The 16,681-nt window shown below is 41.6% G+C and overlaps 2 protein-coding genes across 5 annotated transcripts in view; both read right to left on the bottom strand.

Moving 5' to 3' along the window:
• The window catches only part of LOC130116125 (clathrin heavy chain 1-like), a 50,857-nt gene extending 47,725 nt beyond the window's left edge, over positions 1 to 3,132 (bottom strand). For both annotated transcript variants that reach the window (XM_056284074.1, XM_056284075.1), the window contains exons 1-2: positions 2,996 to 3,132; positions 1,578 to 1,785 (exon numbers count right to left, since the gene is read on the bottom strand). In XM_056284074.1, coding sequence (XP_056140049.1) covers positions 1,578 to 1,785; positions 2,996 to 3,037 — 250 coding nt within the window. In that variant the 5' untranslated portion in view covers positions 3,038 to 3,132. The remainder of the gene's footprint in view (positions 1 to 1,577; positions 1,786 to 2,995) is intronic.
• A 790-nt stretch (positions 3,133 to 3,922) lies between these two features.
• The window catches only part of vaspb (vasodilator stimulated phosphoprotein b), a 42,527-nt gene continuing 29,768 nt past the window's right edge, over positions 3,923 to 16,681 (bottom strand). The window contains exons 5-14 of one of the 3 annotated variants that reach the window (XM_056283173.1): positions 10,890 to 10,972; positions 9,915 to 10,159; positions 9,084 to 9,211; positions 8,845 to 8,896; positions 8,671 to 8,698; positions 8,521 to 8,563; positions 8,200 to 8,256; positions 5,680 to 5,749; positions 5,504 to 5,561; positions 3,923 to 5,388 (exon numbers count right to left, since the gene is read on the bottom strand). In XM_056283173.1, coding sequence (XP_056139148.1) covers positions 5,354 to 5,388; positions 5,504 to 5,561; positions 5,680 to 5,749; positions 8,200 to 8,256; positions 8,521 to 8,563; positions 8,671 to 8,698; positions 8,845 to 8,896; positions 9,084 to 9,211; positions 9,915 to 10,159; positions 10,890 to 10,972 — 799 coding nt within the window. In that variant the 3' untranslated portion in view covers positions 3,923 to 5,353. Of the gene's footprint in view, positions 5,389 to 5,503; positions 5,562 to 5,679; positions 5,750 to 8,199; positions 8,257 to 8,520; positions 8,564 to 8,670; positions 8,699 to 8,844; positions 8,897 to 9,083; positions 9,215 to 9,914; positions 10,160 to 10,889; positions 10,973 to 16,681 lie in introns of all 3 variants that reach the window. The other 2 variants (XM_056283172.1, XM_056283174.1) reach the window with 2 other exon arrangements.

Here is a 16,681-nt window from a genome sequence, read left to right on the forward strand (position 1 = left end):
CCTGTTCTACACCCACCCACCCCACCACCACCACCACCACTCCAACCAAATCCCAAAACGTAGGTTTATTGGAGAGGAATTTTGCTACTTTAAGCCACAATATTTATTTTCCCCTTCAGTAAGGTCATAACAAGCCTCCTTCTCAACTAAACTGCACCTGGTCAACTAATAAATGCATCACAGATACGCACTCAAAATAGTGAGAGCATAGTGCTAGCATAGTTAACATTCTCAAATCATTCTAAAGAACTCAAATGATGCAACATCAAAAATATAGCGCATGGCCAATTGTAGACCATACAGTGACAAACATTTAAACCACGTACTCTAAAGTGAAAACTTAAAAATAACATAGGAACTGGGCTGCAGCAAAAATAATGGGTGTAAACAGTTATTACAAATGGTGTGACATAGAACTTTTCTATCCGAATTGTATTTTAAATAGAGGTTGGTATATAACTTGCAGGAATGCTTGTTTGGTACAACACTCAAGCCTAATCCTGTACTGCAGGTCATATAGATCTAGTAAATCTGACCAAAATATATTAACTTCAGTGATGCCCTGATAGTGTGAAAGCTCTAAAATCATTTTCTAAAATCAATATCCATATCGGTTTTTGCAAGATAATTTGGCCTGAGAAACAAGGTTTAAAAGAAGCTACAAGTAGTTACTGTACTTAGACATAACCCCCCCATCCCATTTGCCACTATGAATTTGTACAATAATACAGTAGACCTATTATTAAACATTTTAAGAACTAGACCCAATTCATTTAATGTATGTACTGCACATAAGATAGCAACACTTATAAATCTAATTTAGGCCTATTGGTAAGAGTTTGATTAAGGCTATGTCTTACATGCCATTTATCACATTGTGCTATCTAGGGGATATAGCCAAATAAAAAGAGATAATTTTTGACAAGCAAACCATTGTGGTTCTTCAAGTCTACAATAATCAACTAAATATTTTTACTTTAATTAATCTAATGTGAACATGACATTCCCATTTTTAAGCACTCCTCACACGTGACTTGCGTTACCATTGTACATCCGAGTACTTCTTGTTACTAACATCAGTACTGTGCAGACATTTCAATGTAGTGCATACAGAATTACACTTTTGACAACTCATGATAGGTAAAATTCAACTCACCATCTGCAAACATAAGAAAGCAGTAAGAAATGAAAAAAGAGCAAAAACAAGCAAAAATAGACAAAGCATTCATGGCAGAATGACATTTCTACTAGTGCTGCTATTATGGCTACTTTAATAGAGGTCTTTTTGACAGAAGTAAAGTTCTGTGGATTACAAACTATTAAAAAATGCCACTATTTAGATGTGTTTTTAACAAAATGGAAATGGACTGACCTACTTCAGAACATCAAAATGAGAAGCAGTGTGACAACTAGGTAACTGACTGACAAACAAAATTTACACAGATGGCCTAATACATTAAAAAAAGCAACAAACAGTGAGATGCACCTGGCAAAAACCTGAGTACTTTCTTGTTAACTTTCTAGGATCCACAAAGTTATGTGGTCAGTCCTGCATATCAATTTTGGCCACAGCTTACCTTTCAGTGCAATAACTTTGCTGGCAGGGTTCATGATAGCACTGTCCGCAGAAATGGGCCTGCGAATAGGAGTGTTGGGGTCAGCCATGTCAATGATGACAACCTGGGCCTGTTCTCCCACTTTCTCTCTAATGCAGATGAACTTGTCGGACTCCATGGTTAGAGTGCTGAATCCAATGTTGGCTGGGTTGATGCCCAGGTTCTGGAGCTGAGATAGGAATAGATCACATCATTGGAATTGGAGAGGGAATGTTCACAAGTTGCTGATGTCCACATCAATTTAACATGTGGTGTCTCCTCTCATGGGTGACAGGATGGCACAGTAGCTGGTGAAACTGTCTTCCATCCAGAGAGCTCAACTTTACTGCCTTTAGTCATAACTGTGAAAGTATATAGGATACCTAATCCCTACCTCTTCCAGCGAGGCTGCACAAGCCGACTGTGTCCTGATCTGAGAGCGAGGAGAAATTCCCTCTTTCGGGATTTAATACGTACACTAAAATTTGGAGGAAAAAAAATCTCAAATTGTCTTTACTTTGAATGGTCTGGATGAAAAGCTCTATGGAAACAATATGTTGTGCTTTAAGATGTATAATGGTGATTCCTCTCTTGCCAGTTCCAACCTTGTATTCAAATTTCCTTGTATTCGTTTCTATTTGAGTCTGCTATAACCAATACCACACTGACAATGAAAAACGTGAATGAAAAGAGAGCCATTGACATGAAGTAATTTTTGACTGCCAGAATGGGCATACAACCCGCTTTTCACCTCAGCTTAGAGACAGAAGCTGAATTTCATACCACACGGAAAACTAGAAAATGGCTTGTCGTGATACCGTGTGATGTGAGCAATACGACGCTATGAGGTCCAGAAAGGATATATTCAACACATTTGAAGGGGCAGGAAGCGGGTGTCGGGGTAAAAAAAAAAAGTTTGTGTTACGAGACCAGCAAAGTAAATGACATTAAACTTAAGCGGTTAGGCATCGGTTTGATAGGTCTAATACAATGACTGTGACGTGACTGGTATCCTTCACGACACACCGGCTGTAACCGGTAGCTAGCTAATTTAGCTTTAGCTAACTCGTCCGTGTCCTCACACGAATCTATTACAATAGACTTACAGTGAAGGTCAAAACGATATTTATTTTAACTTCGCTGCCTGGCCGTTGATTGGTAGCGAATATTACAGTGAATCCGGTCGTATCTACTTCATATCAATAAGTAAGCAGAACGGCTAACATTAGCTGCTGGCTAAACGGGGGAGGGGAGGTCATTCATTTGCTGCGGCTGTTGATGTTTAACGTTAGCTTAGCTAACTGATCTACACAACTGTCAAAGAACCGGTAGAAGCAGCGCGGGATCAAATGTGAATATACCCGGCGTGTGAAACATATTAAGTATATGTTGGTACGTACCTGCAGATGCTCCTGGAAGCGGATAGGCAGGATTTGAGCCATGGCGTTTTTTCTTCAGCTTCTCCCGGAGTCCTAATGTTCTAGCTATAGAGCTAGCTAGCTAGGAGGTAACACCGTGCTAGCTACGACCTCCTTACTGTGCCGTTGTAGGTCGGAGCCAGTCACTGAAAATTAAATTCCGATTGCGGTAATGTAATAAATATTTTTGATCACTTTCCCAAAATATATTATTTATAGTGTCAGATGTATCCCCCTTTAGTGTTTGTTTCCCCCACTGCATCAATGAATAGCAGTGGCTACGGTACTGCTCTTAAATAAAAAATCCGCAATGGCGGCGGAAGCGGCTCCGAACCTCTACAAATCCGGAAGCATCCAAGGACCAATCTGGAAGGACACTCATACACTTTGTTTGGAATTAATCTCCCCTTAAGCATAAAAATGTCTATAAATGACCACTTTTGGCGTTTTTGATTTACTGAATATTCTAGGTGATACGTTTTGCTGCTCTGTTTCTTACACCAATTAAACTGCCACTGTACGTCAGTTCCGTTGTAGGATTGAACTATATTCCAAACAACTTCAAGACCATCGTCCGTCCATCCATCCATCCATGTAAGGGAGAATGATGCTCCAAGCCACTGTTGGCAAATCAATGACAATGTTATAGCTTTATATCTAGCCCAATTTGGTGTGCCATAACAATGGGGATGATAATATTTCAGGCCAAAAATACTCATGCAGGACACCTTCCATGTATTTTTGAATTTAGATAATTTGGAGAACTACAACTGATGTCTAGTTTGTCGATTAGAGTTCTCATTCTTTCCAAAGACATTGATCTCGAATAGGTTGGAGCTTTGAGGGCCAACAGATTTCTTACAGAATTTAAATGGAAAGCAAAATAAACGACTAAGGACATGATGCATTTCAAGAAGCAGCTGTATTTGACTATAAAGGCATTTCTAGTCCAGTGTCTCTAAGCTTTTTCTTTATATTTCAGTGTAAAAAGCCTATATTCTATTAGAAAAAAGAAACAGTAAACCCAAAATACATTTCATAATAAGAAAACAATCAAAAAAATCCCCATTCACCAGTCATCTCAATTAAAATAGAAACAGCATTTCAATTTGCTAACATTTTCCCTCAAAACAAATATATATATTTTCCTCATATATATATTTATATATTTATTCTCAAGGCAGTTGGTCATGGCCAAATTAATTGACCTTGTCATGGCCATTTTCATGTTTCAAAACAAACCTAGAATGGAAGAGAAAAAAAAACAACCAAGAAGCACATAATAGGACCACTGCACTGGCCAACAAATATCTCATTCTTAATGAGAGGGAGAGTGTTTCGATACAGTGTGGTACATGAATGCACACTTTTTCTGGAACAAGTGCAATGCAAGAGAATAATTTCTCACACTATCCATAAAACTACAACACATTTCTCTTTCACAACACTCAGGTTGTCCGTCACATTCCCTTAGCTTGTCTCTTCTTCCATCGGTATTTCTCTATCTCTCAGCATGGAAGGCTTAAGCTGTGCTGTTGTGTCCTTGGCAGCTGTACATCCACTTGGATAAGATGCAGAGGGGCACTCTGATCCCTTGCTGTTTGCCAAAGGTCAGACAGTACTTGGGAGTGGTAGTTCCCCACCCTGAGGTCATAGATTCATGGTCATGTTCTGTCCTTTCATCTCTAATCATGATTAAGGTGAACAGAGAGATAATTTTCTACCATGGATTGTATAACCTAAACTCTCTGTGAAGGCAATGCTTAATGTTGAATGATGTGCCAAGTGTGAGAGAGAGCTAAATAGAAAGGATTGTTGACAAAACCCTGCATGCACAATCTTGCTATTACAGTAAAAATGTGAATAGTATAATGTCCCTGAATACTGAAAACCACCCTGACATTAACTGGTGTTCCTGACAACAGCTGGGAGAGGAAGTGAGGCCAAAATGTATATGAGGAGGAAAGGATAATGGGGGATGATGCTCTGAAGTGGTTCTCATGGAAGGAACAATCAGAATTGATGAAGGGATTAGATTAACGGACAGGGATGAATTGGGCTCACCACTGGTAGCATCACAGTGGTGGTAGTGAATTAAGTCCTGGATGGCAATGTGAACAGGTTCCCTGGGTTACCGTTTACATGAAGGGAATATGTAGGGTGTGCACATAAGCAAGTATGCTTATTTATGTATGTGTAAGAGAGAGAGTAAGAGAATGCGTGATGGAGAGAGAAAAATCCCTGGGCTATGCAAGAGGGGGCAGCAGAGGAGGGGCCACATGGTGGGCCATAACTTCCTCCATCCATCTCATCCCTCCAATTTGCTGATACTCAGTACAACTATGTGCTTCTTTTTTGCAGCTCCTGAATAAAGGCTGTGGGATGGAAGTGAGGGAACGAAATAGTTAGTATCAGCAAAACTATCAACCACAGTAGTAACATGTATAAAGTTTTAAGGTTTACTAGAAAAAAAACATGGGCTAACCTTACCTCCGATTATTTCCTCTTTTACTTTTTGAAGCTCTTTCCGCACCTCCTCTAGAATTTCCTGCAAGTAAATTGATTGATAAAAAATGTTGTCATAGTGATGCCATTATTGAAGCCTCAAATCAAATTTCTTCAGTTTCAGATTTTGAAAATGATGCTGTGAGTGTGATGAATTTTACCTGTTTCATTTTCTCCAAATCAGTGTCATCGCTTCCACCTGTATCATTACTGCCACCCCCAGGTTTCATCCTAAAATTATAAAAGAAGTAAACAAACAGAAATGGCCATAGTTAGATGCCTGTAATCTTAGTGCACTTGTACAAAGTAATTAAACCAAAGCAGCCAAGTCTGGTGCGTTGACAAGCCCACTTTCAATCATGCCCATCACATTATGCACTGCAGGAAAATGAAGGAGCCTAATAGAGGTATGTTCTCTCTCTCTCTCTCTCTCTCTCTCTCTCTCTCTCTCTCTCTCTCTCTCTCTCTCTCTCTCTCTCTCTCTCTCTCTCTCTCTCTCTCTCTCTCTCTCTCTCTCTCTCTCTCTCTCTCTCTCTCTCTCTCTCTCTCTCTCTCTCTCTCTCTCTCTCTCTCTCTCTCTCTCTCTCTCTCTCTCTCTCTCTCTCTCTCTCTCTCTCTCTCTCTCTCTCTCTCTCTCTCTCATACAGACACAAAGCTTTAAACACAACTGTCAAAGAACCGGTATGTGTGTGTGTGCGTGTGAGTGTACACACACACACACACACACACACACACACACACACACACACACACACACACATACACAAATCGATCTGCCAGAACATTAATCTCATACAAACACAAAGCTTTAAACACAACTGTCAAAGAACCAGTATATGTGTGTGTGTGTGTGTGTGTGTGTGTGTATATATATATATACATATATATATATATATATATATATATATATATATATATACACACATACACATACACACACACACACACACACACACACACACACACACACACACACACACACACACACACACACAACACACACACCGATCTGCCAGAACATTAAAACCACTGACAGGTAAATTAATAACATTGATTATCTTGTTACAATGACACCTGTCAAGGCACGGGATATATTAGGCAGCATGTGAACAGTCAGTTCTTGATGTTGATATGTTGGAAGCAGGAAAAAAATGGGCAAACGTAAGGATCTGAGCAACTTTGACAAGGGCCAAATTGTGATGACTAGACGACTGGGTCAGAGCATCTCCAAAACGGCAGGTCTTGTGGGGGTGTTCCTGGTATGCCTGGTCAGTACCTAACGAAAGTGGTCCAAGGAAGGACAACTGGTGAACCAGTGACAGGATCATGGGCACCCAAGGCTCATTGGTGCAGGTGCGGAGTGAAGGCTAGCCTGTCTGGTCCGATCTCACAGAAGAGCTACTGTAGCTCAAATTGCTGAAAAAGTTAACAGTGGCTATGATAGACAGGTGTCAGAACACAATGCATCACAGCTTGCTGTGTATGGATGGGGCTGTGTAGCCGCAGACCAGTCAGAATGCCCATGATGACCCCTGTCCACAGTTGAAAGCTCCTACAATGGGCACGTGTCAGAATTGGGCCATGGAGCAATGGAAGATGGTGGCCTGGTCTGATAAATCACGTTTTCTTTTACATCATCCAGACAGCCGGGTGCATGTGCGTCATTTACCTGAGGAAGAGATGGCACCAGGATGCACTATGGGAAGAAGGGAAGCCAGCAGAGGCATTTTGATGCTCTGCACAATGTTCTGCTGGAAAACCTTGGGTCCTGACATTCATGTGGATGTTACTTTGACACGTACCGCCAACCTAAACATTGTTGCAGTCCAAGTACACCCCTTCATGGTAACAGCATCCCCCAATGGCAGTGGTCTTTTTCAGCAGGATAATGTAACCTGCCACACTGCAAAAATTGTTCAGGAATGGTTTGAGGAACATGACAAAAAGTTGTTGCCTTGGCCACCAAATTCCCCAGATCTCAATCCAATCGAGCATCTGTGGGATATGCTGGAAAAACAAGTCCGATCCATGGAGGCCCCAACTCGCAACTTATAGGACTTGAAAGATCTGCTGCTTAACGTGCCAGAGGACACCTTCAGAGGTCTTGTGGAGTCCATGCCTCAATGGGTCAGAGCTGTTTAGGTGGCACAAGGGGAGCCTACACAATATCAGGCAGGTGGTTTTTATGTTTTGGCTGATCGGTGTGTGTATATGTATGTATCTATATCTGTAAAGGTCAAAAAGGTCTTTGTGAAAATAATACAAATTTACAGCCATTCGCAATAAGTTATTTTTTTCTATATCTGCTTACCTGATTGTGAGCACTGACTGGTTTTATAGCCACTACATCCCACCACATATCCCTTAAGAACCAAAAAAGGCATCATCCAAAGCCCCCATTTAAAATATCAGAGTTAATGCCTATAGTCCCATCACCCTAAGATGTAGAGGTGGCATGCAAAAAAAAAAAACATCTATTAAATCCTAAGGATTTGATCTTCGTCTTCTGCACACTTTCTCTGTTGGTGTGTCTAAATGTCCATCACATGGATGAGTCCCCCCTCCACCTGACGGCGCTATTGTCTCCAAAAAATTACGATCTTAATAATACTGCATTGACCTGAAGGGAAGAGAAAGGGGGCGGAGGATTTGGGGGTGGGAGGGCTAGACAGTATTTATACCTGGAACCTTGGGACAATGAGGAAGTGGAGTCCATGCTCTTGGGGATGGTGTTATTCCTGTTAGTGAGACACACACACTCTTCTCTTAGAATGGATATGGCAGGCATACACACAAACATACATGCCGCTCACATCAATAAAAACACACCCACGATTGTGTCTGCATTAGAATGTTGGCAATCACATTCAAACACAAAAACAGATGAAGAACTATTCCTTACATTGGGTTGTGTTAAAACACACACAAACACACACAAACAACCTTGTAGGTCATGTGTCAGCTGACCGAGGCAACATGGAATCAAATGAAACCTGGATTACCTGGTTATAGTAGATGACTTCTCCCAAGGTCTTCTAATAGTGTCTAAAAAGGAGATTGTATATTAGCATCAGTTTGTATTCGATATAAAAAAAAAGAGTGTCAGGATGACTTTAGGTAGCATACTGTAGATCAAAATGTTCTATTCTCACCACTTTGGCCTTGGGTCTCTGAATCCTCCTGTAATGAAAAGAGTGAGACCTTATGAGTGTGTCAGACGGTACCTGCTTTTCAAAATCTCTATCATGTAGCAAGGTTTCTCTAAACGTTCCTCTGCTTGTGTTTTGAAATCATAAACAAAACAAACAAACCAACCAAATACTTACATTATCTTGTGGCCTCGCAAGTGCCTTCTCCCCAGTATCTGCTGCTTTTCTCCTGAAGAAACAGAACCAGGTAAATCATCAAATAAATTTACATCCAATTAGACTTTGCTTTTGTGAGTTGGTTGTTCAATACAAATTCAGCAAATACAGTAAAGTTAAACCCAATTTAATTGCTGTTCTTTTCTTTTTTTTGAGTGCTGGGCACCTATTTTGTTTGACTACAAATAAGTGTCACTCACCTCCGTGCAAGGATGGCGCTCATCTCACCCATTAATCCTCCCCCACCACCTCCCCCTCCTCCAATGGAGGAATTACTGCTGCGGCTGACATCAGCTCTGCCTGCTGGGGCTGCAGTGCCTCCTTCCTCCTGCTGAGGGAGGCAGATAACAGAGTAGACAGCAGGAAGAGTCAGAATCAGAAATTATTTTATTGCCATGTGCATTATATGCACTAGGAATTTAGCTTGGCAGTGTCGGTACAGTTTGTACAATTAAGATTGCAAGAAAACTACTGTCTTGAATAAATTATAATAAAGTAAGTATGTGAATAAAATAAGTCAACAACCACAGGTTACAGCACAAACAGGAAAACTTAATAAAACCAGATGGATGCATGTATGATGGCTTTGCATTTAACAGATTTGAGAACATCAGAACAATGTGATAACTGAAATCCATTTAACTTATTAAGCCAGAAGTTAGAGGACTAGATATTATCTTATTTGCAGGGTCCTCTTTAGTCCTTTAAGAAGCCAGCTTAACAGGAGTGACAAAGTGAACTGACACAGGATTACATGTAATAATTCTTGTGCAAAACTCCAAAGTGATGCATTCTCACAGGAGACCAATTCAGACAACAAACAAACACACCAACCCATGTCCTAAAACAATGTACCAAACTGTTGGTGGTTATTGAATCTACTGGCCAGGGCAGCGTCAATCACTAAAACTACCTCAACTAGCTGTTACAGTGTTGAGCGTGGGAGTGACAGAATAGTGATGGGGTTATCGAGCTACCACCCTCTGTCACCGCTGTTTCATGCTTTCCTCACATTTTAGATCTGTCCTCACCTTGGACACTTTACGGAGCTTAGCCCCTGCCAGGGCAGCTGCCAGACCCCCACCTCCTCCACCACCACCACCACCACCAATTCCTCCCTCAGAGGGCAGAGGTGGGGCAGGTGGGGGTCCTGAGGGAGGAGGTGCAGGAGGGGGAGGGATTCCAGCAGCTGGAGGAGCTGGAGCAGGCGGTGGAGGAGGAGCTGGGGGGGGTGGGGGTCCTCCTGAGGCCAATGGTGGTGCTGGGGGAATGGGAACTTGGAGACAAAAGATGGAGGAACAGTCACCAAATGTTAAGCATCTGTCGGCAGTAACGTTATTTATTGACTGAAGGCGTAGTTTGGCTTCCGGGGTTTTTATTATGTGTCCCACTTTTACTAGATTACCATCCTCTTCTGTGGCAGAAGACAACAGATATGCATAATACGGAAACATTTGTTCAAAATAATCCAATTTTTAGAATTTTGCATGTACTTGTGAAAACATTGGTTAATGTTTCAACATTGGAAATTGTTCACACTAGGCTAACATGTAAAAAGTATTAGCAATCGGGTTCAGAGAAAGAGTCTTCTTTTGAGAAGAGCAGCTTATGATCTCAGTAAACATCCAGCAAGAGAGCTAAGCTAGGGAAAAATCACCATTCAAAGTACGTTCGAACTGCTCACACAGACATAAAAAAAGTTACCCATGAGTTGGCCTGACTCTATGAAAGTAAGACAGTAAAAAGCCTGGAAACAAAACTATTCCTTTAAGATTAAGACGTGCAATACATCTACGTCTTTACTGATTCATCATTATCAGTCATTTCGAACAGGCAAAGGTCTGTGGCAACTGTATTTACAGGCCACCATATAACTGTTTTCAATCACACAATTATATGAATTGCATAACATTTAATGTGTGCTAAATGACTTATAAGGAATCATTAAAACTTGTAATTTCTTTCAGTGAACGTGGCTGTGTTGACCATCTCAGGTGCATCCTGACCTGCAGTGGGTTGTCTATCCCGCTCCAGCCTCTCTCTCTCCTGTCGCTCTCTCTCCTGTTGTTCCAGTCTCTGCTGCTCCAATCTGCACACACAGATGCAAATAGGAATTAAAACCCATCTGTGATGAGGAAATGCAAACTGAATCTGTAAATCCATGGCAAAAAGGGGACAGAGAAATCTGATTAAAGTGGCAAACTAACATATCCTAGAGAGAATAAGAATATGAAGATGTTAGGTCATATAGCCTGACAGATAGCCACTTTTCAGATATGCCCAGTGGATCTGTAAACCTTGTGCTAATTACTGCATTATATAAATGAGGACCATTGTTCCCAAACAATTCCGTCTAATTTTGGCAAATGATACCGGAGGTGAGTGTTTCAATCAGAACTGGGAAACACTTTCACTTTGTTTATGCATGTGTATGTGTGTGTGTGGATGGAGAAGGCGGAAAAGACCCCGCCCCCCCACCCCTCCATCCCAGCCCGACCACACTCACACACATCTGTCACTTACAAGAGCTTTAAACACACGCACGCACGCACGCACGCACGCACGCACGCACGCACGCACGCACGCACGCACACACACACACACATCTACACACAATCACAAATGCATGCATACAAATAAAAAACATCTAGGCACTGAGGCTGTTTCATGGCCTGGTGAGATTTAAAGCACAGTTGGTTGACTAGCATATACCCTGAGAAGGGGGAGGGGGTATCATCATTCCTGTTATCGTGCTGTTCCTGAAGAGTCCTTACATTCATTTTGATTGCTACAAAAATCCGCTGATTCAAAATGTTTGCAAAATGAACAAAGGCAAATAATATTCTGTATCAACTGCATATATACTGGGGTTTTTTTTTTATTCCATCCTTAAACAGTAGTTCTTTACTTCCAACATTCCAGCAAATGAGCAACCACTGGTACTAATAGTAATTTGACACACAGCCTCTCTAGCCTATCACAAAGCCTGCCTGAAACTGTCACATATTACTATTTAGGCTAAATGAGATTAAAAGGTTAATACCTAATCTATGCCAGAAAATGTAGGGTCAATGGAGCTAGCCACATGGATGAGAGAATAGAAGGCTGGAGAGAAGGTGGATGGAAGAGGGGTACGGTGGGTAAGAAGTGGATTTTTATTTGAGAGGTGTTGGCCTTCCAAGTCTTTTTAACCTTCAATCTAAAGGAGCTGACTGAGGGTTTAGCAGTGTAAGGTTAATACCATCAAATCCTCTTCGTGTGTATTTGCTGGGAGCAAAACTCTGCCAATGGGACTACCACAAATGCAAGACAGCTTGACTGATGGTTGATTGTTATACAACTAAAACCTGAGGGAACTTGACTTGAACTGACAATGGAATATGTTAGGAACATCTACTTTGTGTCTTCACAGTTCATCCAGCTGAGACAAATGCTGAAACTTGCTCCCTTAGGGAAATCCTTTTTCTTTTTTTAATATTTTTACTGGGATTTTGCATAGTACTGTACAGAAAACAGAGACTCGTATCAAAAAAACAAAAACAATGTAGAAACAAAGGACAAAAAAGAAACAGGGCATATTTAAAGAAAATAATGAATTACACTGCTGCATCACTTGCACAACACATTTTAACACAAGCACTCAATGAGAGAAGTGGACGGCCCACTATGGATTTTGTTGCTGGTCAGGTTCAGCATGATACTGAGCAAGGTGATCCAGAAATGGCTGCTATATATCAGAAAATGTATTAAGACTGGCCATCATGTCAAATTGAACATGCCATATGTAATATACCAGTGAGCTCAGTTAACCAGGTCTTAAAGTGCGGCACAGTATCTGACTTCTGGAGTTTTGTTTTGTTTTTTTAAATTACTTTCTTTGCAATTACCATTCCATACATAATAGTGCTTTGCATGGAGACACTGTGGTTTAGTAGAGAAAGGGAAAACCCAAATAGTGCAATCTCTGGCTCAGGTTCAAACACACAGCCATACATGTCAGAGAACCACTTGAAAATGTCACACCAAAAATGATACAGTTTTGGGCATGTCCAGAAAAGGTGGGTCAGACAGCCTTCTGCAGATTTACATCGATCACACAGAGAGGAAATGGTAGGAAAGATTCTGTGCCATTTATTTTTTAAATAATGAAGCCTCTGCATCACCTTGAATTGGACTAATTGATGCCTAACACTAATAGAACAAGACTGGGTCTTGCTAAGGCCCTCCTCCCAAACATCATTCCCAATCTGTGTACCCAGTTCCTCCTCCCAGGCATTTGTGTGTGGAATAATTCACTTGTTCGGGAAATATATTTACAAAGACTGAGACCAGTTTTTATGATTCAGGTGGGCACAACTAAAGTTTATAAATCATTCTTCCTTCAGAGAGAGACTCAAAATTGGGCACACACTGATGAACATAATTCCTAATCTGTAAGTATTGGAAGAAATGTGTTGTGGGAATAGAAAACTTTTTTTTTTTTAGCTGAGTAAAAGAGAAAAATTGCTTGTTAATATTCAAATCTTTCAAAGGGACAATATCTTTTAGTCTCCAACTGTCAAAAGACATATCTGAGAGGGATGGGGGGAATGCAGCCTTATACTGGGGTATGAATAGAGTCTTTTATAATCAGCTGCCCTTCTTAATTTGCAACCATATTGTCAAGGATTTCAAAATGATTAAATTATCCACCTTAGTATTTGTAGGGGATCAGGGTACTGAGAAAAGGAGTGCTGGAAAAGAGCTGGGTTTTTTTTTTTTATTTGCTTGTTTGTTTGTTTTTTGCCTCTTTTTCTCCGCAATTTTACTTGGCCAATTATCCCGCTCTTCCAAGCCGTCCCGGTCACTGCTCCACCCCCTCTGCCAGTCCGAGGAGGGATGCAGACTACCATATGCTTCCTCCGATACACGTGGAGTCGCCAGCCGCTTCTTTTCACCTGACAGTGAGGAGTTTTGCCAGGGGGACGTAACATGTGGGAGGATCATGCTATTCCCCCCAGTTCCCCTTCCCCGCCGAACAGGCGCCCTGACCGACCAGAGGAGGCGCTAGTGCAGTGACCAGGGCATACCCACTTCCAGCTTCCCACTCGCAGACATGGCCAATTGTGTCTGTGGTGATGCTCAACCAAGCCGGAGGTAACACGGGGATTCGAACTGGCGATCCCTGTGTTGGTAGGTAAGGGAATAAACCGCCACGCCACCCGGACACCCCAAGAGAGCTGTTTTTGACATCACTCTTCAATGGTAACCCACGGGAAAGTCTCGGTGGATATTTCCATTCTGTAACCTTCCTGCCAATAGACAAGGATCCTTGTATTTGCTGCCCAGTAATAATGCAGAGGTACGGTCATCCTAGTCCATCCATCTCTCTTGGTTTATGTAAATGAGTTTTGATATTGTGTGAGCTTTAAAACCCCAGATAAAAGGCATAACTATTGAGTCTACTGATTTGAAAAAGGACCTTGTCAAAACAAAGGGTAGATTTTGAAAGAGATACAAGAATCTTGGCAGAGACCATTTTGATGGCATTTACAGTGCATCCGGAAAGTATTCACACCCCTTCACTTTCCCCACATTGTTTTATGTTAAAGCCTTATTCCAAAATGGATTAAATTCCTTTTTTTTCTCATCAATCTACACACAATACCCCATAATGACAAAGTGAAAAAGGTTTTGTAGAAATTTTTGCATATTCATTAAAAATAAAAAACTGAAATATTGCATGTACATAAGTATTCACACCCTTTGCTATGACACTCAAAATTGAGCTCAGGTTCATCCTGTTTCCACTGATCATCCTTGAGATGTTTCTACATCTTGATTGGAGTCCACCTGTAGTAAATTAAATTGACTGGACATGATTTGGAAAGGCACACACCTGTCTATATAAGGTCCCACTGTTGACGGTGCATGTCAGAGCAGAAACCAAGCCATGAAGTCAAAGGAATTGTCTGTGGACCTCCGAGACAGGATTGTATCGAGGCACAGATCTGGGGAAGGGTACAAAATTTTTTTACAGCTTTGAAGGTCCCGAAGAACACAGTGGTCTCCATCATTCATAAATGGAAGAAGTTTGGATCCACCAGGACTCTTCCTAGAGCTGGCCGCCCAGCCAAACTGAGCAATCGGGGGAGAAGGGCCTTGGTCAGGGAGGTGACCAAGAACCTGATGGTCACTCTGACAGAGCTCCAGCGTTCCTCTGTGGAGATGGGAGAACCTTCCAGAAGGACAACCATCTCTGCAGCAGGCCACCAATCAGGGCATTATGGTAGAGTGGCCAGACGGAAGCCTCTGCTCAGTAAAAGGCACATGACAGTCCGCTTGGAGTTTGTCAGAAAGCACCTAAAGGACTCTCAGACCATGAGAAAGAAGATTCTCTGGTCTGATGAAACCAAGATTTAACTCTTTGGCCTGAACGCCAAACGTCACATCTGGAAGAAACCAGGCACCTCTCATCACCTTGCTAATACCATCCCTACAGTGAAGCATGGTGGTGGCAGCATCATGCTGTGGGGATGTTTTTCAGCGGCAGGAACTGGGAGACTAGTCAGGATCGAGGGAAAGATGAATGGAGCAAAGTACAGAGAGATCCTTGATGAAAACCTGCTCCAGAGCGCTCAGGACCTCAGACTGGGGCGAAGGTTTACCTTTCAACACGACAACAACCCTAAGCACACAGCCAAGACAACGAAGGAGTGGCTTCGGGACAAGTCTGTGAATGTCCTTGAGTGGCCCAGCCAGAGCCCAGACTTGAACCCCATTGAACATCTCTGGAAAGACCTGAAAATAGCTGTGCAGCGATGCTCCCCATCTAACCTTACAGAGCTCAAGAAGATCTGCAGAGAAGAATGGGAGAAATACCCCAAATATAGGTGTGCCAAGCTTATAGCTTCATACCCAAGCAGACTTGAGGCTGTAATCGCTGCCAAGGGTGCCTCAACCAAGTACCGAGTAAAGGGTGTAAATACTTATGTAAATGCAATATTTCCGTTTTTTATCTTTATTAAATTTCCAAAAATTTCAACAAAACCTTTTTCACTTTGTCATTACGGGGTATTGTATGTAGATTGATGAGGGAAAAAAAGGCATTTAATCCATTTTGGAATCAGGCTGTAACATAACAAAATTTGGGGAAAGTGAAGGGGTGTGAATACTTTCCGGATGCACTGTATATGGCCCACCATAGTAGAAAGAGGAAGGATCCTCCATACCTTTTTCAATGCCCCCCTCGGTTTTTCCACTTTCTCAAGAAAGTTCATCTTAAAAATTAGTTTAGGGTCTTTTGGCAGAACTACTCTGAGATATTTCAGTTTATCTCTAATTTTGAAAGGGAGAATATGCAGAATTTCAGTGTTAAGATCAGTACCCAATGACAAATTCACTCTTCTGCCAATTAATTGCATATCCTGAAACGTCACCAATTGACCTTATAAGATCTAGTAAAATGGGAACAGACTGCTCATGTTGTGATGATCCACATTCCCCAATCAGATGGGCTCAACAGAAGGGTGATTCCTAATACTAATGGCGAGGGGCTCAATGGTGACTGAAAAGAGCAACGGGCTGAGGGGACAGCCATAACGTGTCCTGCGATGTAATATGAAAGGTGCTGATCTTTCTTGGTTTGTGAGGACGGGGATTAAAAGACGAAGGCTCAGTCTTATCTGTACCCTCTTTTAATAATAATAATGAAATATTGGTTTCATATAGTGTGCAGGGAAATTTGTGAATTTCAAATGACTGGGTGAACATCCTCAAAAGAAGGGGAGCCACCTTCCCAGAATATTTTTTTATACAG

The sequence above is a fragment of the Lampris incognitus genome, chromosome 7, assembly GCF_029633865.1.
Source record: "Lampris incognitus isolate fLamInc1 chromosome 7, fLamInc1.hap2, whole genome shotgun sequence".
Classification (NCBI taxonomy): domain Eukaryota; kingdom Metazoa; phylum Chordata; class Actinopteri; order Lampriformes; family Lampridae; genus Lampris; species Lampris incognitus.